Source organism: Geotrypetes seraphini, chromosome 7, assembly GCF_902459505.1.
Source record: "Geotrypetes seraphini chromosome 7, aGeoSer1.1, whole genome shotgun sequence".
NCBI classification, from domain to species: Eukaryota; Metazoa; Chordata; class Amphibia; order Gymnophiona; family Dermophiidae; genus Geotrypetes; species Geotrypetes seraphini.
Genome location: NC_047090.1, coordinates 171,958,207 through 171,983,535, shown reverse-complemented (window position 1 = coordinate 171,983,535; position 25,329 = coordinate 171,958,207). Strand labels below are relative to the sequence as shown.

The following is a 25,329-nucleotide window of genomic DNA, read 5'->3' as shown; positions in this document are numbered from 1 at the left end:
TATCTCAGTACTTGGAACTTGGGTTGGCCACTGTTGGAAACAGGATACTGGACTTGATGGACCTTCGGTTTGGCAGTTTGGCAATTCTTATTTTCTTATAATTGCTTGTTAATAGCCAATTATTGGCCCCAGTTGGCTTCTTAAACAATTATGTTGCGTGTGCAATTTAACCATGTGTCCAATATGCCTCTGTAACTTTAGTCATCATATCTAGAATTTGAGGGATTCTGTTTCAAATATATCAACTTTTAAGAATTTGTGGGGGTTCTTTTCCTAAACTGTGACTAAAAGTGGCCTTAGCATGCCTTTGTGTAGGTTTTCCTGTGAGCTAAGGCCATTTTTACTCAGCTGTACAAGTGACCTTTTTGTATTAATGGCCATGTGTAAATGTTGCCATTATCCTGTGACCAGTTTTGGAAATTCCGGTGTGAGTACTTAATGCCAACCATTTTGTAGGTGGAAAGGGCTCAAGCAGTGTTCCGGCATTAATGCCTAATGCAGTTTACTTAAAGGGCCCCTTCATTTACAATAACTTCTCTATTGAAAGATTCCTCTCTATAAGAGAAAGCTAGAGAAAAACAGGGCCAATCATTATTATTAGTATTATCTTGCCATTCAGGTAGCACCCTATGTAAGAGTGTTTTTTCAGAAATTTTAACAGGGACAGTCCAATAAGTCCTGCCACAGACAGCTTACAGTCTACTTGTGTATGGAAGGCAGATCGATATCTATTCTCATACGTCATTAGGAGAGGTTGAGAGAAACATGACTGAATCATATAGGATTTACACTCCAGTTTTAGAGTCATGGTCATGGTTTTGTAGGATCATTTATTCTGCCAATAAAAAGCAAAGTTTTAGAGGGGTCTTCAGTTATTATAAATATGAACGGATGATCCGCCCGGAAGGTGTCAGGCATTGAATACGCAGTAATTTCAGCCCCAGTGACAGCTACAGCTTCGGTTCCTTTCTCATCCACTTCAATCATTACTCTCTGGGTAACCTAAGACAGTCATGCAAAAAAAAAAAAAAATCAATAAATAACAAGGCTCACACCTTCCAGTATTATTTTATTTATAATCCTGTTTGCATAAGTCGTCACCATAAATTTAAAGAGGTATTAGGCCAAAGGGGGAAGGGGGGTCTAAATGCACGCTCCACTGTACCTCCTCCTCGCCTCTGGTATTTTGGAAGAACAGCATGAGGTATTTGGCTCATATGGGCCTCAGGGGGATGGTCAGTGAAACAATGTGGACAAACCATGGAGACGGGGCCAGCCTTAGCACTGCAGGGCCTTGTGAGGACAGTTTCAGTTTTATACCCCTAACTCCCACCTCCACATATGAGATTTAAGATTTTAAGGAGGTTCAATGCGTTGATTGATTGATTTTTAAAAAAAGGTAGGTGATTAGGTAAACAGAAATTGCAATTGCCAACTTCTATGGCTGGTTCGTTCTTGGAAAAGTTGTCATTACATAACATGTGAGGAATTGAAGCCAAAAAAGCAGTAAAATGGTGCCATCCCTCTGGGAAGTGTAAAAGCAAAGGGCAAGGGGGGAGGGAGAGGGAGCGGATGTACGGGCTGCTTGTGGTACAATGGGAGGAGTATAGAGTGGCAGTGCTGACAAGTTTACAAGTTTTAGTGCATTTGATTGATCGCCTATTAAAATTACTAAGCGATGTACAAAATCTAATACAATTAATAAGAACAGGCTAACTTTTTTTTTAAGTTTAATCATCTTTATTAGTATTTTTGAATATACATCAAAATACATGAATGACAGTATCCCTGACAGTGACAACAAAAAGTATGTGCGTTGACATTCATGTGACAATGCATAATCATAATAATAAAGAAGTAACAGGAACAACCAATAGAACCAGAACTACTAGTACTGGTCAGACGTGGCGCTGAATGCACAGTAAAATTCTACATATAAAGCTGTATATGTCAACCCAGAGGCTAGATTGAGGAATGATAATCAGCATAATAACATTACAACATAGTATCACAGTAGCCACAGCAGCATTATCATTGTCATCAATGCAATCATAAGGGTCAGTAGCTTTGGTAGGGTCGTTAGGTCCACAGGGGCCACAGCAGCTCATGACTCACACCCTATACTCCGTATGTGTAAGTAATGATGTCCACATTTTTTCAAATCTAGATAGAAATCCCCTACGAATAGCCGCCACTCTTTCGTATTTAGCATAAAGACATACAGTGTTCCACCATTCAATGTGGGATACATTGGAAAAGTCTTTCCAGTTAGTGAGTATGATGCGTAGTGCAACTAACAAGAGAAACTGAAGTAATGGTACTTTGTCAGTAGGAATCGACATATGTGAACTAGTTAAGCTAATAAGTAATATCGGATATGATAATTGTTCCTTAATCTCTAGAAAAGAGCAGATTTGTGCCCATACCGAATGCCAATAATCATGTAACAAGGGGCAATCATAAATCATATGTTGAAACGTCCCCAAAGAAAGTTTACAGGACCAGCATATTCCATCAACCCTTTCTGTTTTTAATTTTGAAAGTTTACTTGGTGTCCAAAAAGCTCGATAGGTCAAAAAGAAAAAGGTCTGGTATAATGCTGCCGAGCTGGTCATCTTATAGATCACAGTCCACATTTGAGTCCAATCTGTTTCATCTAAAGGTATCCCTAATTCTTCTCGCCATTTGGATTGAGTGGAATGTTGGGAAGGTAATTTATACGATTTAATCAATTTATATCAGTTAGAAGCTTCCTTTTTCTTAAAAGCAAATGTGTTACAATAACTCAGAAGGTCAGGGCCTTCCCATTTGTCTGTTTTATTACGTACAAGGTCACGGAAAGCGTGCTTAAGTTGTAACCACTGAAAAAATGTAGACGGAGGGAGACAATATCGAGTTCTTAATATATCATAGGGTATCCAATTGCTTCCATCATACAAATGTCCTAAGATTTGTATACCTGCTGATTTCCATCTTTTCCAATTTACTGTAATATTTTGAATTTGTATAAGGGGGTTGTTCCAAATTGGGATATGGAGTGAATTGTTCCATTTATGAGGTAAAAGTTTATCTATTGTACGAATAGCAGCCATAGTGGCCTCTAACACATAGTCTTTATGAGTCAAAAATCCCGAAGATGAAACGAAAGCCAGTGATGGCAGTGACGTCCATTTATAGGTCTCTGCATCAAGTGTTATCCAATTATTAGCAGGCGTCACACTGGTATTGTGTAAAATCCACTTAGTCCCTTGCCTGAGCAAAAAGGCATAATGATTTTCCAAAAAATTAGGAAAATTAATGCCACCCTCGCATTTTGGTAATTTTAATCTATTTAGTGCTATTCTGGGAGTCTTATTATTCCAAAGGAACTTAGTCAGTAATTGGTCCACCCTTTTATAGAATGATGGAGGAAATAAAACTGGTAGCATATTAAGAGGGTATAAAATTTTTGGAGCTATCATCATCTTAATTGTTTCTAATCGACGCCACCATGATAAGTTTAAGGGACTCCACCTAGTAGTAAGTGTATTAATCATGTGCACTATATCTTCTGTTGCAAACTTTATTGTATCCTCTATTGTAGACCCGAAATGTATACCCAGATATTTAAGTTTCATTTGAGCCCACTGAAAGTTATGATCCACGATATCATGTTGTAATACGTGGTTATTAAGTGGAAGCAATTCTGACTTAGAGGTGTTAAGTTTGTATCCAGAATACTGGGAATAAGAACTTATCAAACGTAACAAATTTGACAACGAGTCAGGATCAGTGTAGATTAACACGTCATCCGCATACGCAGAAAGTTTAAATTCATTTGATCCACAGCGAATACCCACTATTTCAGGAGATTGACGAATGTAAATGAGAAGAGGCTCTAGTGCCAAATTGAATAATAACGGGGATAATGGGCATCCCTGTCGAGTGCCACGTGTGGGGTAGAACATTTCCGAAATTAATCCATTTATTCTAACAGTAGTAGAAGGTCTAGTGTATAACAACCGGACCATTGATATAAATTTATCAGAGAACCCAAACCAAGACATTGACTGAAATAAAAAATCCCACTCAACTCGGTCGAACGCTTTTTCAGCATCCAACGCCAAAGCCAGGTAAGGATGAGATGAATGTTGGGCAATTTGAATAATTGAGGTGAATAATCTGGTGTTATCACTGGCAAGTCTACCTTGCATGAATCCATTTTGTTCTTTACCTATCAGTACAGGTAGTACTTTTTGAATTCTATTAGCCAATATTTAAGCATATATTTTTGCGTCTACATTAATTAAGGAGAGTGGCCTATAATTCTGTATTTTCAACGGATCCTTTCCTGGTTTGGGCAAAACGATTATTGACGCTTCGGTAAAGGTTCCCCTGTTGTAGAATAGTAGTTAAACAGTTGACACAACTGAGGTACTAATATATCTTGGAAGGTAGAGTAAAACTCAACCGTGTACCCACCCGATCCCGGGGATTTTTTCCTAGCCATTGAAGATAGAGCCGCTACAATGTCCTGGCCCGTGATCTCTACTTCTGAACTTAATTGTGGTCGTTGAAGTAGGGGCTTCAAAAATTCTTTCGAGTCAGAATGAGACATTTCTGTAGAGTATAAAGAGTCGTAGAATACTTTGAAATGTTGAATAATTCGTTTTGGGTCAGTATGTTTAGTACCGGATTCGTCTAAAATAGCAGAAATATAGGATTTCTCTTCGCGCATCTTCAAATATTGAGCTAATAGGTGTCCACTTCTGTTATTTGAATTATGATAGGATGCGGATTGCATGAATAGCGTGTTCCCTGCTTGAGTACTTAATGTTAAGTTGTATTTTAATCTACTTTCCCGAAGTTTTTGTAAAAGTTGCATATTTGATGGATTCGATTGGTGTAAAATCTCTAATTTTCTAATATCTGACGTTTGATCAAGAAGGGATTGTTGGGTATTTTTTTTAATTCTTGCTTGATAGGCAATAATGCATCCTCTGATATATGCCTTGCATGCGTCCTATAGTGTGATCCTGTCAACTTGGTCAATAGTGTTCAGCTCAAAATAATCAATTAAGGCAGTCCTTACGTAAGGGATGAACTGTGGATCCTTGAGCAATGCATTATTAAATCTCCATGCACAGGAAGTCTGTCTAGGTAATAGATTATCCAAGTATATTTCTATGGCAGCGTGATCTGAAATCGATATCTCATTAATCAATGCATTTAATAATAAACACTTACTTATAAGGAAATAGTCTATTCGAGAGTATGAGTTATGGGGAGGTGAATAGAAAGAGTACTGCAACTCCATTTGGTGCAGAAATCTCCAAGAATCTATTAAGTTTAATTGAGACAACATATTGTGTAAGCTATGCCAAGCTTTTGTAATTCTATAGGGTACAGTAGATTTCCTATCAAGTGAGGGTTCCAAGACTAAATTGAAATCTCCAGCTATAACATATGCTTGTGCATGCTCTGCCAAAGCTAGTGAAGTGAGAGTATCAAAGAATAGCGGGTCATCAATGTTCGGGGCATATATATTGAATATAGCAATAATATAGTTTACCACTTGAATCTTTACCATATTCCATCTTCCCTCCATATCATTTTTATGGGCAAGGATTTTTAGATTTGGACCCGACCTAATCAACATTGCTGTACCATTCTTCTTATTTACCGCTGGTGAATAATAAACATCATTTGCTCAAGGAACTTTTAATTTTTGACTTTCAATATCTGTTAAGTGCGTTTCTTGAAATAGGAGTATATCAGGAGATTTGCGAGAAGCATAGGTGAGTATCTTCTTTCTCTTAATTGGATTATTAAAACCCTTTACATTTAGAGAAAATAGCTTCAAGGACATAGGAGTAAAAGTATATGATGATTTAGGCCACTGTAGCCCCTGCGAACCCAACCAAGCCCCAGCACCATGCAATGTGTATCATTTAAATAACCCACGTCTGTACCAAGATACCATACTTGCGTCTCCATAACAAAAAATCGGACGAAAATATGGTATATATGTCTATGGGAAGCGAACAGGTGAGAAGCAGCACAACCTTTCCCAGCTGCTAAATGTAATATATAAGATCTTTTCATTAACCTCTATATTAAAGCATATTACAAAGAGAACAGTTTCAATATAATAAGTAGCAAGTAAGACTTATGGTGGACAATGAGTCCCAGCATGTACTCTCTGGTCAGCAACATGTTTGAAAGGCACTCAAGTATACATGTACATAGCATATATCAAACCATAAAAAAAAAAGAAAAATTAGATATGGACAATATCAATCTCCCCTCCCTTGCATATTGATATAAACAGTGATATTCCAGTACAGGGTAGCATTGTGTAAAAGAGACCTATAGTGTTAGTTCATTGTGAGTGCCTGCGAAATCACATATATCAATGATTTAAACAGGATAGTGATATATGGTATGATATGCAATGACGTGTACTGTCAAGTTCCAATACTTTATAATGAAAACTTAATAAAACAAGAATATTATTCCATTGTAACTGCCCACAATGATGTGTGAGCCATTGCAACAAATGTAAAAGCTGGACCATAAGGCAGGATAGTATGATCAGAATAAACCTGTAACATCTGATCAATGCAGGTGTATGTTGTATTACATAAATCACTGTTGGAGGCAAGGGTACCTAAATATACCTTCGATTCAAGGCAAGCATATGTAGTAGGATGCATGTCTAGAATTAAAACATGGAGATGAAGTATAATGTTATGTATATTGACATATATTATGATAAACAAGACAATCCAGCATGACCCAAGGAATTGATACTTAATATAGTAAGGGATAATTTCCAAATCAGTGAAGCATGAACCAAATAAATTTATAACTGTAGTTTAGTGCAAATGTATATGGATGTTTGTGTATCAGTGAATTGTCCAAAAGAGTAGTGTATAATATAGAATTTAACCATCTACAAAACAATGGAGGATGGACCTAAATAATCTTAAAACTACATTTCAATTCAAGTGTCAGCAGTTATATGAATAGTACTGATTTAACCAAGGGAGTGATGTATAATACATGAGAAGGCAATTGTCAGAGCAAGAAAGCATGAACCGAATAAACTTATAACATCAATTCAATGCATGTGAATGTAGCTGTATAGATGACAATGATTCAACCAAGGGAGTAATGTATAGTATAAGAAATGATAGGTTCCTAGACAGTGATGCCCGAGCCAAACAACTTATAACATCAGTTCAATGCATGTGTATGTGGTTGTATGTATAGCAATGTTTTAACCAAGGTATTGTTATATAATGTAGGGAATGGCAATTTTCAACACAATGAAGCATGAACCGTATAGATTTGTAACATCAGTTCACTGTAAGTGTGTGTAGCTGTATGTATAGCAATGATTTAATCAAGGGAGTGATGAATGATATGGAACATGTCGGATTGCAGAGCAGTAATGCATGAACCAAGTAAACTTATAACATCAGCTCAATGCAAGTGTGTGTGGTTGTATGAATATCAATGATTTAACCAAGGGAGTGATGTTTATTGCATGAAAGGACAATTCTCAGAATAGTGAAGCATGAACCAAATAAACTTAAAACATCAGTTCAATGCCATTGCGTGTATTTGTATGCATGACTATAGTTTAACCAATAGAGTAATGAATAATACAGGTGAAAATAAGTGGCTGTAGATTAAACCCTTAACCTCAGAACCATTCCCTCATTGTAGTAATGTATGTGGTAGTGTGGTAAGCGATTGAATGATATGTAATCTTTTATATAATACAATATGCTATGATGGTCCAGGACTGTGAAAAATGAGCATAAGAAGTTAATAATATCAAAGTGACTCAGGTTATTAACATTGTGCATGTCATTGCTTTAACCCACTAGAGGGAAAACTATAAAGTATAAAGGAATGCACAAAAGGATAAATGACTGAGCAGCATCTAATTGACAGAACGTAATGAATAAAGCAGGAATAGAAATAATTCTGGGTATTAAAACAGAATTGATAAGTTGTGTAAAAGAGGTGATAGCATATACATCATATACAATCAATGCAATCTGCATTACCGTGTAATTTTATGTATATGATATATAAGCAGAGGAATATGGAACACACAGCCAAATGCCATCACAGCATAGCATCTAATGTGAACACCTAAGAAATCATAAGTAAAGTTTGACAAGTACTATCTAACAATATACTGTAAATAATACTAGAATAAGAGAGCGAGATTATAACAACGTAGCTGTAGCACTAGACACCATAAATTGAGAATCTCTATTTATCGTCAGGTGTCTATACCTATGCTAAACCTCCTCAAATCATTATACTATCCAATAGGTAGTGAAAAAGATAATCCGTGAGTGGCGATGCAGACCATCCGAATGCTGAAACAAAGAGCTGAAACAGAAACAGAAAACACAAGTAAATGCCGATAGCGATGGAAGTTAGAAAAGGCAGTAATCACACTTGTAGGTCCTCATCAGGATTCCCATACACGGTTGGAGTTTGTGATCTTTAGATTAGGCAGCGAAGTTGTGGCGTTTTACTGCAGACTCTCATGGCGCCATGATGACGCTACCACTGCAAGGCACGAAAATTTCGCGCCAGTAGACACGTGGTTCATCTTCAAGAAGAAGAAGGTAACGCCATGTTTGTTGAATTGGTAATTTGAAATAACTTTAAATAAGTCTCCATTCAGTGGAAATGAGAAGTTTCTTCCTCATTTTAAAAGATCTGTTTGCGTCTCCAGTAGAGTATTGTTACAATTACTGACAGCAATATGTGAAATATCATTATCCACCGTTGTCTGAAACAGGATACTCATTATTTGAATAACAGTAAACGTGTAAAAAGAGAACAACTTCAATTACTTCAGTCATACTGCATCAATGGTTGAAGGGCTCATTTCCTCGATGAAATCCGCTAGTGCAGTCAGTTCCGTAAAATCTTTAGTGCTGTTGTTAAGTGTTACCCGCATCCTCGTTGGGTACATCATCCCGTATTTTGCATTCAACTCTTTCAATTTAGGCCGGTAGGCTAACATTTGCTTCCGAAGCTGTGCCATTTTCTTACTTAGATCCGGGACAAATAAGATGGAGTACCCGTCTAGCTTCAAAGGCGATTTTACCCTTGCTCGGGCCATTATTTCTGGTATCTGGCTGTATCTTAGCAAATGGAACACGATCGGACGCGGGTATCGGGCATTGATTAGCTTGTGTGACGGAACCCAGTGTGCCCTGTCGATTTCTAGCGGTTTATCAAATTTAAGATCCAGAATTTTCGGAATGAAATTTTCCAAATATTTAACCATATCTGTTGATTCTGTCCCCTCCGGAATTCCCAGGATTCTAAGGTTATTTCGCCGAGAGCGGAGATTTGCATCTTCAAGCTCACGCTCTAAATTGGCTATTTTTTTAACTTGTACCTGGAGATCTTTAATAGTTGACTGCTGTGCTGATTGTTTATCCTCAATTGTCTGTAAACGTTGCTGAAATTGAGTAACATCCTCTCGCATGTCAGCTAACTCAGATTTTATCTCAGTAACGTCGATTCCCACATCAGCAAGCATGGCTCTCAATGCTTTAAGCTCCGCCGTGATGTTCTGGGAGCCTTCCTCATCTTTGGCATCTTCTGCCGATTTTTTGGGAGACGGTGGGTCGGGTTTGTGCCTCTTTCCTACTTTGGAAGTTGCCATATCGATAGTAAAGATCTTTGCAAGAAGAATTCACCAGAATTTATTATCAAATATGGGGTTAAATATCGATTCTGTAATGGTGTAGCTGGAGCTCAAAAGTTATGCTGCCATCTCTTCACCGGCTCGCTAGCGCCCCCAGAACAGGCTAACATTTAACAAAAAAAACATATTTACAAACATGACTAAAGAGGAAAAAGGGTAAAGTTACATTTTAAGTTGTTGGTAGAAAAACAGAGGTAAAAACAAAAGAGAAAGGGAAAGGGTTATAAAATCCATAACATTATTGCGAGCATCACCGAAAAATAGGAAAATTTCAAGTGTAAAGCAGTAAATTTATCAGAGATCTAAGAGTTTCCAATATTAAACGCATCATTGAATAAGTATGACTTCAAAAGTTTTTTAAATTTGATAATGTATTGTGGAAGGGCATTCCACCATTGTGGCCCCATGACTGACGAGCGCCGAGGGGAAGAGAAGAAGACAGGGAGATGGAAAGGGAAAAGAAAGTTTTATTCTTTGGTCAGTCACCAGTTGTAAAGCTGACTCTGTTAAGAGGAGAGCCCTAGGAGTGAGGGGCTCCATGCGGCCACCCCTGTTGCCCTTGCTTAAGGCTGACCCTGCTTGGGGAGGCTGCATTGAAAGAAGAGAAGACCATTGTAGGCTAGCCAGAGCCACCTTGTGAGTCTCCCTTGGTCCTTCCAGCTTTAAAGGATCAGGGCTCTTCTCCAGCATCATTTGCCCCAGTTGTCAAAATGGAAGGGTGCATGCAGTGGGTCGCCCTGGGCCTCGTCTTGCTGGGTGTGCCGGCACCTCTAAGCCCCCCCAAATCATGTTTGTGCCCTTCTTACTGAAGATTTTAAAGGGGTACGTACCTCTTTAAAATCTTCAGCACAAGCAACTACTCTTGCCTGCTGCTTGTACCAGCGTGGATCCTTCTGAAATCACTTCTGGGTCGCAGGGCCAGGAAGTGACATCAGAGGGAAAGCCAGCGCCAGCACAAGCAGTAGGCCGGAGAAGCTGCTCACGCTGGCCAAGATTTGAAAAGGTATGTGGGTGAGAAGGGAGGGTGTGAGTGTGGCATAAGGGCACAGAAGGAGTAGAAGAGGGTTACTGTGGAAGAAATGGGGGCGGAGAGGAGGGGGTGGGGGTTCCATCACCCTGGGCTCCTCCTGCCCTTGCTACGCCACTAAGCGCATCCCCACTTTCCTTTCCACATCTGCCATTGATAGAAAGTCCCTGAGCTTGCATTTGCCCTCGTGTTCTGTGAGGGAACTTTTGCATGGAAAATAAGACATGGTAGCTTTAAAAATGACTTCTATGTGGGATATTCCTTCCCCTTCTCTCTCCCCCATCCTGAGGTAACTCCTCACCTAAATGAAGGCTAAATTATACACCTTGAGAGATGTCATGCCAACTTTCAGCCACTGTAAGGAATAATCATATTCAGTCAATTTATGCAAGCAATTATTAATGAATGATGTAAATGACTTTGACAAATACCCCCTTAATAAGCACAAAAACTGACGGTGGTACAAATCTAACATGACTAAGGAACAATCTGAATGTAAAAATTCTATGGTGCTAAAGCATGTTAGGTTAATATTGAAATGCTAAAATATAAAGGGAAAGAAAATTGATGCAAGTGCAAATTTGTTAATATTTATTGTCTAAGGAAAGTCTAATTGTCTAATATTCGTTGTCTAAGGAAAGTATTTTTCCTTAGATGCTGTTAGCTTAGCAGGGCTTAAAAAAGGTTTGGATAACTTCCTAAAAAAGAAGTCCATATGCCATTATTAAGATGAATGTTGGAAAATCCACTGTTTATTCCTAGGATAAGCAGTATAAAATATGTTTTTTCTCTGGGATCTTGCCAGGTACTTGTGATCTGTGTTGATCACTGTTGGAAACAGGATACTGGACTTGATGGAGTTGTAGTCTGTCCCAGTATGGCAGCTCTTAAGTTCTTACGTAACTAAATATAGATCGATAAAATAGGGATTTTTAGATAGAGAAATATGAATACAAATAGCTATAGGTATATATCAAGGTCAACCTTTTTAAAGCAAAGAGCCAATTTATCAAAAATGTTTGACCCAAGATTTACAAAGAGCTGCAAAGCATAGCTTCTCTCCCCTCCAACACCTCACAGGTTTCTTCACCTCTCATCCCTCCCTCTCCCCCTCCCCAACCAATAGCCAAGGTTTTCTCCCCTTTCCAGGCCCCGACCTTTTAATCCCTCTCCCAACCCCATGATCCCCCCTGGGCCTAATGAGGTACCTGGAGGTCCAGCAGGGGTCTTAGTGGCAGGAACACAGTCCTCTCGCTCCTGTCTCCTCATGACTATCCTCTAAAATGGCTGCCGTGACCTCTCATGGAAATGCGAGCAGCAGCTATTTTAGAAGGCAGCTGTGAGGAGGCATGAGCGAGAGGGCTGCACTCCTGCCACAAAGACCCTCCTGGACCACCAGGTACCTCAGACCTGGGTGGAGGGATCGTGGGGTTGGGAGGGAGATTAAAGGGGCGGGGCATGGAAAGCTGCAGCCACATGCAAGACCTGCATGTGGCTCACAAGCCGCAGGTTGCCAACCCCTGGAATAGATTGTAATTAAATAGATATAAATATTGATAGATATACTGTAGATATAGGCAGACTCAAGTAACCTAAGTGAATTTGGTTTTTAAGATAGCCACAATGAATATGCTTGAGAGATATTTGCATACAATAGAGGCAGTGCATGTAAATTTATCTCATGCATATTCATTGTGGCTATTTTGAAAACCAGACTGACTTGGGGTTGTCTGAGGACTGGGTTGCGAAACTGGACATGTGGTAGGCAAAACATGGGCCTACTCATGTGTAGCATGACAAGTTTACACTTAAATTTCCACCAGAAATTGATATAATTTTTATTTAAAGTATTGCAGTATTTCTTTGATTTTTTTTTTCTGGTTGCTTGAGTTCTAGTTAAGAGTCTACTGTAGATAAGTAGATCTAAATACAAATAAGGCTCCATTGGAGATGAGAGAGGTACCATGGGATTGGAGAAGAGCAGATGTGATCCCTCTGCACAAAAATGGGACTGGTCTCATTTCAGTAGCTGGAAATCTAATGGAAACTCTGCTGAATGAAAGGATAGTGAACTTCCTGGAATCTAATGGTCTGCAAAACGTGAGGCGGCATGGTTTTACCAAGTCTTAATTGATTACATTAGTGCTAATGTGCTTCAGTACATTGACAAAGGCATCAGTGGAGAGGTAATTCTTCATGCTCCAGTTAGGCTTCTCAGAGGAATTTGTAAGACCTACCTGTGATAGCCTTAGGTTTCGTTCATCTGTTAGGCCACTTAAGTTCCCTTTGCCAGAAAATATTTCTTTTATCCCCAAGTCTTGAAGACATTTCTTCATTTTGTATTTCTGATCCAGCTTAAACTTTGGAAAGTAAACGTCCATTTTACTACACAGGAAAAATAATTTTGAAAAAAGCAATAAATAACTGATACCTGTGTAATTTTTTCTGTTTATTATTATATTATTTTAAGGCTTTCTTTCTTGGGGAAGAGAGACAAAATAAAATACCAGCTACATTGACTCTGATCCTCGAAAATCAGTTAGCCTAGAAAGAGCTGTCACTTGATTGACCTTATGGTATCTGATGATGGCTATTCCCATCACTCATTTTACGTACTGTTTGAGAAATTCCCCAAAGAGTTAAAATTCCAAAGGATTAAGCCAGATTGAAACTAGGGATGTGCACAGGCAAAAATATTCAGATTCTTTTTCCCAATTTATGCACCTTTTTTTAGATCATCTTACATATCTTTTTTTTTAGATCATCTCACTATTCACTCACCCATCATCCAACAATGTCAAACGAAAAAAACTTTATGACAACCTAATAGCCTCCAAAGCAGCTAAACTGGACAGACAAATCACTACTCTGTTATCTTCGACTACAAACTACAAAACCTTCAAGAGAGATATTAAAACCATACTCTTCAAAAAACACACAAAACCTATGCAGCACAACAATCCCAACCCAACATCCAACACTCTATTTACCCTTAGATCTCTCTAATACTCTTCTATCTACCAAACGTTATCTAAAACCCCATAATTCACCCTATTTTTATCTCCTAAAGACCTCCACTTCCCTTTGGTAACTCTTTACCCAACGTTTTGTTACCTTAAAAATTCTATGTCATCGCTTATTCTATTCCTTCAAATTTTGAATGTAATTCTTGTTTTAGTTTGGATGTAATCCGCTTTGAACCGCAAGTTAATGGCGGAATAGAAATCACTAATGTAATGTAATATTTGTTTTAATAAAACAAACACTGATATGTTAGAACTAGCATACCCAGTTTGATTCTACATACATTATTTCATAGATTAACATGTGCTAAATCAAACTTAAGGCCCTAGTTCTATAAAGTTAGGCACCAATACTGGCACCGATTCTATAAAACTGCCGTGATATACTAAGATTTAGGTTCCCCATATATATACCATGGTTTTCTTCACCTAAAGTTAGGCACTGATATCGAAGCCTAATGGCACCTAATTCACAAAGAGGCGTCTAACTTTCAATTAAGTCCAATTAAACCAATTATGAAGTTTTGAATGCCAATAAATGCAGACTAATGAAGGAATATCAATAGTTGATGACTAAGTTTGCAGATTTCAGTGCGCTTCTCTTGGTAATGTCGCATGCAGCTGTAATTCTGCATAGCACTGAGGGGTTAATTCTATGAACATGGGGCTAATGTTTACCCACTGACCCCCAAATTCTGAATATGGTTCCTAAAGTTGTGTGCGTACATTGGTGCACGTAGCCTAATTGGCACAGATAATTGGCAAGTAACACCTCAAAGGGGTGTGTGTGGCGCAGTGGTTAAAGCTACAGCCTCAGCACCCTGAGGATGTGGGTTCAAACCCACACTACTCTTTCTGACCCTGGGCAAGTCACTTAATCCCCCCATTGCCCCAGGTACATTAGATAGATTGTGGGCCCACTGGGACAGACAGGGAAAAATGCTTGAGTACCTGAATTCTGAGCTCCCCTGGGAAAACGGTATAGAAAATTAAATAAGTAAATAGTGTGAAACGTTTCAGCCTTTGATAAGCAGAGTTGGTATTGTGACATCATAATGCCTCATTCCACCCATGACTAAGAGCCAACCTCATCAGTGATGTCACAATGGCTTGATTATTCCTTACTTGGCTCACTTTTACTACATTTTGATTTACAGAGTGGTGCAGTGGTTAAAGCTACAGCCTCAGCACTCTGAGGTTGTGGGTTCAAACCCGAGCTGCTCCTTGTGACCCTGGGCAAGTCACTTAATCCCCCCATTGCTCCAGGTATATTAGATAGATTGTGAGCCCACCGGGACAGACAGGGAAAAATTCTTGAGTACCTGAATAAATGAATGTAAAACGTTCTGAGCTCCCTTGGGAGAACATTATAGAAAGTTGAATAAATAAATAAAATTTATGCTAACTGGGAATGACACCACTTGGGAAAAAAAAAATAAAGTGTCGAGGTGGATTTTGTGCTGTATTTTGTTCTGGTTGTTGGTTATTGCCTGGTTGTATTGGCTTTCTCTGTTTGTTTACTTCTTAATAAAAAAACGTTTTAAACAAAACAAAAAAAAATGGAAAACAGTATAATATTTAGTAGTGACATCAAATTCATAATGATAATGAGGAAAAAGACCTCTATGTTTTAAAGACATATTCAATGGGGCATTTTTAAGTGAATGCTCGGTAACGCACAGTTATATTAATATCACATTGGGGTTTGCCTGAAGCAAGATCTTAACAAAAAGTACCACAGGATTTAGAATGAGAAGAAATAGCACAAAAAGAAGTAATATAAAAAAGAATGAAAAAGTCTTTTGGTGCAAGCACAATGATAATGAGGATTTGGATTTACATGTGCATTTTGCTGTACGCTATTCTATAAAGATATATGCATACTGTAAATCTCATATTACGCATCTGAAAAAGGAGTGTGGCCTTGGGAGGAGCATGAGTGGGCCAGGGTGTTCACTAAAGACATAGAAACATAGAAGATGACGGCAGAAAAGGGCTACAGCCCATCAAGTCTGCCCATTCTGCTTACCCACCCCCTGTCTATGCCCTAATGACCCAGTATTATAGAACTGCCTTTAATATCCTAAGAAGGAACACCCCCAGCTACCTAACAGAGTTGGCCACCTTACTCCAGGGTGCCTCCAACAGATATTCCACCAGAAATCTTTTCCACTTAAAATTCCCAGCATGCAACAATATAAACTCTACCAGGTAAATTACCTTATCCATCCACTATCAAAGAGCAAAATGCTGGAACCAACTACCACTTACACTACGATCTTGTAACCACTATCTCAGGTTCAGAAAACTTTTAAAAGCATTTCTCTATCAAGACAGGGAGCCAACCCTAAAGTAACTGGATGGCAATTGTAAAAACCCTTTTCTAAACTGTCTAATGCAACTCCTGGGACATAATGACGAGCCAACAATGACTTACTTGTACTTGTAACTATATATTTGTAACTACAACCTAATTGTATTAATAGTTGTATTGATCTACCTGTACTAGCTACCATGTTGAATGTCCAGATCAAAATCTCATAAGAACATAAGAATAACCTTACTGGGTCAGACCAAGGGTCCATCAAGCCCAGTAGCCTGTTCTCATGGTGGCCAATCCAGGTCACTAATACCTGGCCCAAACCCAAGGAGTAGCAATATTACATGCTACTGATCCAGAGCAAGCAGTAGCTTCCCCCATGTCTTTCTCAGTAACAGACTATGGACTTTTCCTCCAGGAACTTGTCCAAACCTTTCTTAAAACCAGCTATGCTATCCGCTCTTACCACAACCTCTGGCAACACATTCCAGAGCTTAACTATTCTCTGAGTGAAAAAAAAAGTCCTCCCATTGGTTTTAAAAGTATTTCCCTGTAACTTCATCAAGTGTCCCCTAGTCTTTGTAATTTTTGACAGAGTGAAAAATTGATCCACTTGTACCCGTTCTACTCCACTCAGGATTTGGTAGACTTCAATCCTATCTCCCCTCAGCCCTCTCTTTTCCAAGCTGAAGAGCCCTAAACTTTTTAGTCTTTATTCATACGAGAGGAGTTCCATCCCCTTTTATCATCTTGGTCACTCTTCTTTAAACCTTTTCTAGCACAACTATGGCTCTTTTTACGAAGGTGCGCTAGGGCCTTAACGCGTGGAATAGCATGCGCTAAATTGTCACGTGCACTAGCCGCTACCGCCTCCTTATGAGCAGGCGGTAGATTTTCGGTTAGCGAGTGCTATAGCGCCCACTAATCGGGTGCTTGCGGTAAAGCTCATAGCGCACCTTCGTAAAAGTAGCCCTATATCTTGTAACTTCCTGGGTAAGTTATCCAATCTTTTCTAATCCGACCTTGAACTGAATAGATAACAAAATTTATAAGAAATTTAATAAAATTTGGGAGCCATTAACTTCTTATTGTAATGAGTAAACACCATTTTCTATTGTAATATACACCGTCTAATGATTGGGGGGAGGGGGAGGTATATTTTACTTTTTTCTTATTGGGGAAATAATATCAAGTTTATTAACAGAATTTGATTTATCGCCTATTGAAATCACTAAGCGATGTACATTACAATATATAATAAGGTAAAAGAGTTTCACAAATTAACAATAAATATTTGACTAAAACAAACAAGTAGTTGGGATGGAAAAATTAAAAGTTACATATTTCGTTTAAAATAGAAAATTGGGAAAAAACGATAGGTAAGGGTACATAAAAAATCTCAGCTATTAAAAAATAAAAAACATAATCTGCTTTAAACATTGAAGGCATCTCTAAATAGATAAGATTTTAAAGATTTTTTAAATATTAAAACATCTTTTTCATCACGAATATATTGGGGAAGGGCATTCCACCATAGGGGACCTGTCACTGAAAAAATATCTGCCCTTCTAGTACCAATAATCTTCAAGGAAGGAACTGAGAGAAGGTTTTGGTTAGAGGAACGAAGTGAACGTTGAGTATTATAGGGTATCAAGAGCCTGGATATAAATAGAGGAATGATGGGAGAGGAGGGTGGTAATTTTATGTATTGTAAGATAAATCAGAAAGATTGTTAAGTGATGTGTTTAATTGTATTGTTTTATTGTTTGTGCACATGATGTAAGATTGAAAACGAATAAAGAATTTGAAAAAAAAAAAAAGAAAAACTGGTTAACATAGCATAGCATCTGTGTATAATTTAGGTGTGAGGATTTACACCAGTTTTCATATGTTGCAAATTCTCATCGTAAAATTTGGACGTGGATTCTAACGCTATGTACTATTCTACAGTGGCGTACCAAGGGGGGGGCGGGGGTGTTCCGCCCCAGGTGCAAGGCCCGAGGGGGTGTTGGCCGGGGAATAGGCTAACGCCGGGGAAAGAAAGAAGCCAGCGCCGAATTCTCCCTCCCTGCTGCTTCTCTTCCCCGAGCCGAGCAACTCTAGCTGTCCGACGTCAATTCTGACGTCGGAGAGGACATTCTGGGCCAGCCAATCACTGCCTGGCTGGCCCGGAACGTCCTCTCTGACGTTAAAATTGACGTCTGGCAGCCAGAGTTGGTCGGCCCGCGGGAAAAGAAGGAGAGCAAATTTGGCGCTGGCCTGTTTCCGATGGCCAATGGCAGCCTTTCCCCGGCGGTGGTGGCAGTATGGTGGTGGTAGCGGTGGTAGCATGGGGGAGGGAAGGGAGAAAGAAAGAAAGAAAGGGGGGGGAGCCAGGGAGCCAGAAAGAAAGCAAGGGGGGGACAGGGATCCAGAAAGAAAGAAAGGGGCAGGGTGAAAGAAAGAAAAAAATGGGGCATGGGGAAAGAGAGAGAAAGACAGACATAGAGAAAGAAAGGGGGCATGGAGAGAGAAAGAAAGAAGGGGTCAGGGTGAAAGAAAGAAATGGGGCACGGAGAGAGAGAGAAAGACAGACATACAGAAAGAAAGGGGGCATGGAGAGAGAAAGAAAGAAGGGGACAGGATGAAACAAAGAAAAAGTTGGGGGAGGGAATGAAGTCTGGAGGAGAGGAAGCATACAGGAGGCTGAAAGAAGGGAAGAAATATTGGATGCACAGTCAGAAGAATAAAGTGCAACCAGAGACTGATGAAATTACCAAACAAAGGTAGGAAAAATGATTTTATTTTCAATTTTGTGATCAAAATGTGTCCATTTTGAGAATTTATATATGCTGTCTATATTTTGCACTATGGGCCCCTTTTACTAAACTGCAATAGCAGTTTTTAGTACAGTCGAGAGCAGCGTGGGGCATTCAGCGCAGCTCCCTGCGCTAAAAAATGCTATCACGGTTTAATAAAAAGGGAGGGGGTATATTTGTCTATTTTTGTATAGTTGTTACTGAGGTGATATTGCATAAAGTCATCTTCCTTGACCTCTTTGAAAACCCGCGGAATATAAATGATAATTAACATTTTCTCTGCGTACAGTGTGCTTTGTGTTTTTAAAATTTTATTGTTGGTAGATCATATTGACTTGGCCACGAAGGTAAGGGGGAGGGAGGGGAGCTGCTGAAAGACATCTAGTAATCCTTTTAGGCTTGGCTGTGCAGGAAATTATTTTTGTAAAATCATGTTTTGTTATGTGACTGGCATTATTTAGACTTTAATTTCTATGAATGAATAGAATGAAAATGATATAAAATTACTTGCTTGTTTTTATGTGCGTGCGCTGAAGGAAAGTGGAGAGAGAGTGGGCTGAGGATGCTGAAGGGAAATGGGGAAGAGAGAGTGGGGAGAAGATGCTGATTTATAAATTGACAATTGTACAGAATATTGTTTCTTTTTATACTTTAATATAATAAGTTCAATATAAAACAATTCAAGGCCACAAGAGGACACCTGCTGAAAATAAAGGGCGGAAAGTTTCATGGCAACACCAGGAAATACTTCTTCACCGAAAGAGTGGTTGACAGCTGGAATAAGCTCCCAGTGCAGGTGATCGAGGCCAGCAGCGTGCCGGATTTTAAGAACAGATGGGATGCTCATGTCGGATCTCTACGAGGGAAAGGTCATCAGAGAGCGATTAAATAGGGGGGGTGGGTCAGCGGTGTGGGCAGACTCGATGGGCCTCAGCCTTTTTCTGCCGTCACTTTCTATGTTTCTATGTTTGTGGGGATGAGGACCAAGCTTATGGGGATTAGTCCAATAAAATGGTATTTTCATATTTCTCATTATTTGTTTTATTTTTATTTGTTAATTTGTAAAGTGGTGATTGTTATGTATCAGTTTTTCAAATTTACATCTACTGTCTTTATATTTTGCACAGTATTAGAGGACATGTATTACTGTTTTTGTGGTGTTGTAGTGTTGCATTGTATGCAGAGTCTGGTTTCTTGGCAGTTCAGTTTAACTTTTGTCTACATATTTCTATTTTTAGTTTGTGATTATTCCTTATTGGGCAAAGGTGTATCTGTCTGTGTGTATGAAAGGGACATGACTTTCTGATAGCATCGATTGTACTGGATCAATTGACTGTGCAGGATCTGGTTTGTTTAGTTTTACAATGTATGTGTTGGTGTTCTAGTGCTCACTGCAGTGTTTAAGATGCTGCCTTTTCCTAGGTACACTCTTGTTGTGCGATATGTAGATTGTTACTAAAAATCATATTTTTCATATAGATGGGGGGTGTCAAAAAATGATGGGCCTTGGGTGTCACATATGCTAGGTACGCCACTGCTATTCTATTAACATCACTTAACTTTGAGCCCCATTTATAGAATTACACTTCATGCTTATTTTTTTAGCATCCAAATTCGGACCCTGAATGATTAAATTCCATACTCCACCAGGCTTTCTATCTGCCAACTGATGGGAAATAATACCTTAGTTTCATGTTTGCCAGCCATTCGTCTATAAGTTCTGTTGATAAGTGGTCTTCAATGGAAGCGAGGTCATTCTCCTGTGGCATGATAACCATCATGCTTGCATTGCCTCTGTATGGCAGTTTTACAACCCAGCACCGAAGATTCTTGTCAAAAATTGAAGAAATCTTATCTGTCTTGAACATCATTGGTACCTTAACATTGCTGTATTTACTTATGTAGAAGGTGTCCAGTTCTGTGAATGCTGGGTTGAATGGGTATATCCATTTGCCTGAGAAAATGGAAGAACGAAGACAGTTTATTGATAATGGTAAGGCATCACGGACAAGTCTCAGCTCATTCACCAGAAGAGAGTGACCCACACGGGAACACTCACTCTCCTTCAGTGTGATGCTAATGATTTCTCATTGATTTCTCAGTTGCGTCAGAGATGACCTTTACGGCAGCCAAACGCAGCTTCAATACTCCAGCTGCTGTAAGAAGGTAATTTAGACTCGCGGCCACAGGGCAGGGAGGTTTGTCGGACCGGGTCTATTGTCGGGTGGGTGGGGGTGGGGGAAGCGCCACAAAGGTAAAGGGACCTGGCTGGCTGAGCACCCCCCCTAAGGCTGCACCCGGGGCAGATCTTCCTCCCCACCAACCCTTGGTACACCACTGCTGCTACTCTTTAATTGACGATATCCTGTGTAAATCTAAATCAGGCTTAGATACACTATGGATTCAATTAGACTTAACAGCATTTGATACGGAATCTCATTTGTCTCTACTTCAAAGGCTTAAGAAAACTGGTTGTGGAGCCAGGAAGTGGTGTCAGAGGGAAAGCCAACACTGGCGTATACAGCAGGCGGGAGAAGCTGCTCATCCTGGTGAAGATTTAAAGAGGTATGGGAGAGGGAGGGCACGAGTATGGCATGGGGGGGGGGGGGCGCAGGAGTGAAGGGGCATCACCGCCCCGGGCGTCTCCTACCCTTGGTAAGCCACTGCAATAGGCTACTCCTCTGGTCTGTAAGGATCTCTGTGTGGCCATTTTGATGAAAACGCTTACTGCCAACTAACTTTTGACATCCCGGTGAGAATCTGGGCCACAGGTAGTATTTTATAAGGACACAGTTGCCTACCAATCTTATATAGAATACTAGTGTCCTTCACAGTAACAAGGCCAACTTTAGGCATGACCGCAGCTTGTGCCATGTCTATGGCAGGTGTGAATGGTAGTGCCTAAAAGCAGCAGTTTGTGTAAAAGCAAGGATTCTATAAAGCAGCGTGCCCAAGTTGGTTCTGGAGTACCCCTTTGCCAGTCAGGTGTTCAGGACATCTGCTATGAATTGCATGAAAGAGCTGCCATTGATCCTAACCTTTTCACAATGGGGTTTTGACCAGGACCTATCCCATAATCCTCTACAGGTGGCAACTCTGGGTCGTTGGATTTGGGCAACTTTGCTTAACTGGGATCTCAGTTTTGGTGCTAAAGTCTCTTTCTAAGGTACTGTGAGGCTTTGAAGCATTCTATGCTGAAAAATTTGTCATTGAAAACAGAATTTTAAGTGGTCATTTGTTCAGCTAGGAGAATCTCCGAATTGAAGGCTCTTTCCTGCAGAGCTTTCTACCTGTCCTTTTGGCAGACTATTTTCCCATTAGAATTAGATTGTAAGCTCACTTGAACAGAGACTGACCCCTTTGTGATGCTGTACATCACTGCATTTGCCTGGTAGTGCTCTAGAAATAATTCATAATAGTAGTAGATTTGCATATAATGGAGGCAGCGTATGCAAATTAATCTCATGCATATTCAGTGGAGAAGTAAGGGGAAGTAGGGGGTGGACCACCCTAGGTGTCATTTTGCTGGGGGCGCCAATACTTCTCTGATCCCCCCATGTAATTTGCTCTCTCTTCCCCGACCCCCCCAGTACCTATTTAAAATCTTTGCCAACACAAGCACTTCTTCTAGCCTGCTGCTGGCGCTGGCCTGGCTCCTTCTGAAACTACTTCCGGTTCACGGGGCCAGGAAGTGACGTCAGAGGGAAAGCCAGCATGAGCAGCAGATTGGAGAAGCTGCTTGTGTTGGCAAAGATTTTAAGATGTTAATATATTTATAATAAACACATTCACAGTGATCATGTAAGATTTTAAGATGTACAGGGGTAGGAAGGGAGGGCACAAGTGTGGTGCAGAAGGAGTGGGGGGGAGGAGAGGAGGGTGCGGTGAGGTTGTGGAGGGCGCATGGGGCGCAACCACACCAGGTGCCTCCTATTCCCGCTATACCACCGCTCTTATACTCACAGAATTCCTATGAGCGTCAGAGCACTTAGGGGCAAATTCTATAAGAAGCGAGATTCAAGCAAAATTGCCATTTAATGAATCACGCTGAGCGGCACCTATTTTGCAGGTGCCCAATAAATAGTGAATACGTTCAACTTAAGTGTTTTAAACCAACAACCCTAATAAAGATAGGCATGCTGGAATAAGCCTGTCTTAATTGTTTTATGTTTTCATGAAATTTTTTTTTAGAGACTAAAAGACCTCAATTGCTCGCGGTTACTTGCCGCTAGAAATGGTCTTAGCTCTCCCTTATATTATAGGACTACACCAAACGGGGTTCGTTGCTCAAAGACATTCTTCAAATAACACCAGACTGGCTTTTCATATGCTAAATTTAATAAAAGCAATGGATGATCCGGCCTTCTCGGTGTCCTTGGATGCAGAGAAGGCTTTTGATCGTGTGGAATGAACCTTAATGTATCAAGCAATAGATTGGTTTGGTATTGGTTCTGGATTTATATGGATGATTCAAACTAGAGAGCTGCACGGGAACGGGGACGACGGGAATCCCGCGGAACCCGCAGGGATCCCACAGGTTCCCCCTTCGGGTCGCGGGGATCCCGAGGGGCCGCCTCGGAGGGTCGCGGGGTTCCTGCGGGGCTGGATGTACTCAGCCGTGAGGCTCGTCTTCGGGAGGGCTTATGTAAAGCTCTCCCTTCCTCCGACGTCAGCACTGACATCGGGAAGACTTCTGGTCAGCTGTGTGCTGCGGCAGGGCAGGTAGGGAAAAGGCAGTGGCGTACCAAGGGGGGGGGGGCGGGGAGGGCGGTCCGCCCCGGGTGCAGCACAGTCAGCCAGGTCCCCTTACCTTTGTGGTGCTTCCCCCGACCGACCGACAACAGGCCCGGTCCGACAAACCTCCCTGCCCTGTAGCCACGAATCTAAATTACTTTCTTACAGCAGCTTCAATACTCCAGCTGCTGTAAGAAGGTAATTTAGATTCGTGGCTACAGGGCAGGGAGGTTTGTCGGACCGGGCCTGTTCTGTTGTCAGTCAGGCGGGGAAGCGCCACAAAGGTAAGGGGCAGGGAGGGAAAAAGGGAGGAAAGATAGAGTGGAGAGGAAAAGACGCTTAAGGTAAAACTGAGGGGGGAGAAGGACGCTGAAAGCACTGGGGAAGACAAAGGGGTAGAGAAGGACACTGAAAGGACATGGGGAAGATGGAGGGGGGAGAAGGACGCTGAAAGGACATGGGGAAGACAGAGGGGGGAGAAGGATGCTGAAAGCACATGGGGAAGACAAAGGGGTGGAGAAGGACGCTGAAAGGACATGGGGAAGACGAAGGGGGAGAAGGACGCTGAAAGGACATGGGGAAGATGGGGGGGAGAAGGATGCTGAAAGGACATGGGGAAGACAGAGGGGGGAGAAGGACACTGAAACCACATGAGGAAGATAGAGGGGGGAGAAGGACGCTGACAGGACATGGGGAAGATGGGGGGAGGAGAAGGATGCTGAAAGGAAATGGGGAAGAGAGAGTGGGGAGAAGACGCTGGCAGGGAAGAAGACAGAGATGCCAGACTATGGGGGGAGTGGAGGGAAGAAGATGGGTGCCAGACCAATTTGGAAGGGGGGAGAAAGGGAGAGGCACAGTAACAGAGCAAATGGAAGACGCAGAGAGAAGAGAGACAGTGGATGGAAGGAAGCTTTCACATGAGGAAAGCAGAAACCAGGCAACAAAGGTAGGGAAAAAAATTCTATTTCTATTTCTTTTTTTTTTTTTTTTGCTTTAGGATAAAGTAGTATATTAGTTGTGTTGATAAAAATTTATAAACATTAGAGGCTCTGGTAGAAACCCGTTTACAAAGTATGTATTCTTCCCAATTAATATTTCCAAATTAATAAAGTCTTTTTGCTTATTTGTAAATGGGTTTCTACCAGAGCCTTTAATTCAGTAGCATAATTAAATGAAATAACTATTTCTGTAGTTTATAGGGACGGGTGGGGACGGAGGGGTTTCCTCGCGGGGACGGGTGGGACTTTGGTGGGGAACGGGTGGGATTTCTGTCCCCGCGCAACTCTCTAATTCAAACCTTGTATAGTTCCCCTGCTGCCAGATTGTATATTAATACTTTTTTGGAACGTTTTTGTCTGAAGAGGGGAGTTAGACAAGGATATTCGCTATCCCCTCTGCTTTTTGACATTGTATTAGAACCTTTATTGTTAGCTATTCAACAAGCGGAGGAGATTCAGGCTATTCCTTATGCAGGTCGGGAATATAAGATCTCTGCGTATGCAGATGATATTTTGCTTCATTTGAGAAATCCTGAATCTACCATTCCACATTTACTGGAATTAATTGACAGATTTGGTAAGTTTTCTGGTTATAAAATAAATTGGAATAAATCGGAAGTTCTTCCACTAAATGTTCATTGCTCAAAAGGTTTATTAGATTAATTCTCTTTTATTTGGAAAGAAGATGGTATAAAG

The 25,329-nt window shown here is 40.5% G+C and overlaps 1 protein-coding gene across 2 annotated transcripts in view; it reads right to left on the bottom strand.

Annotated features, from left to right (window-relative positions):
- SERPINA10 (serpin family A member 10) overlaps nt 1–25,329 on the bottom strand; it is a 48,548-nt gene continuing 23,219 nt past the window's right edge. For both annotated transcript variants that reach the window (XM_033950762.1, XM_033950763.1), the window contains exons 3-5: nt 20,585–20,855; nt 12,998–13,145; nt 1–1,002 (exon numbers count right to left, since the gene is read on the bottom strand). In XM_033950762.1, the coding sequence (XP_033806653.1) occupies nt 811–1,002; nt 12,998–13,145; nt 20,585–20,855 (611 nt within the window). In that variant the 3' untranslated portion in view covers nt 1–810. The remainder of the gene's footprint in view (nt 1,003–12,997; nt 13,146–20,584; nt 20,856–25,329) is intronic.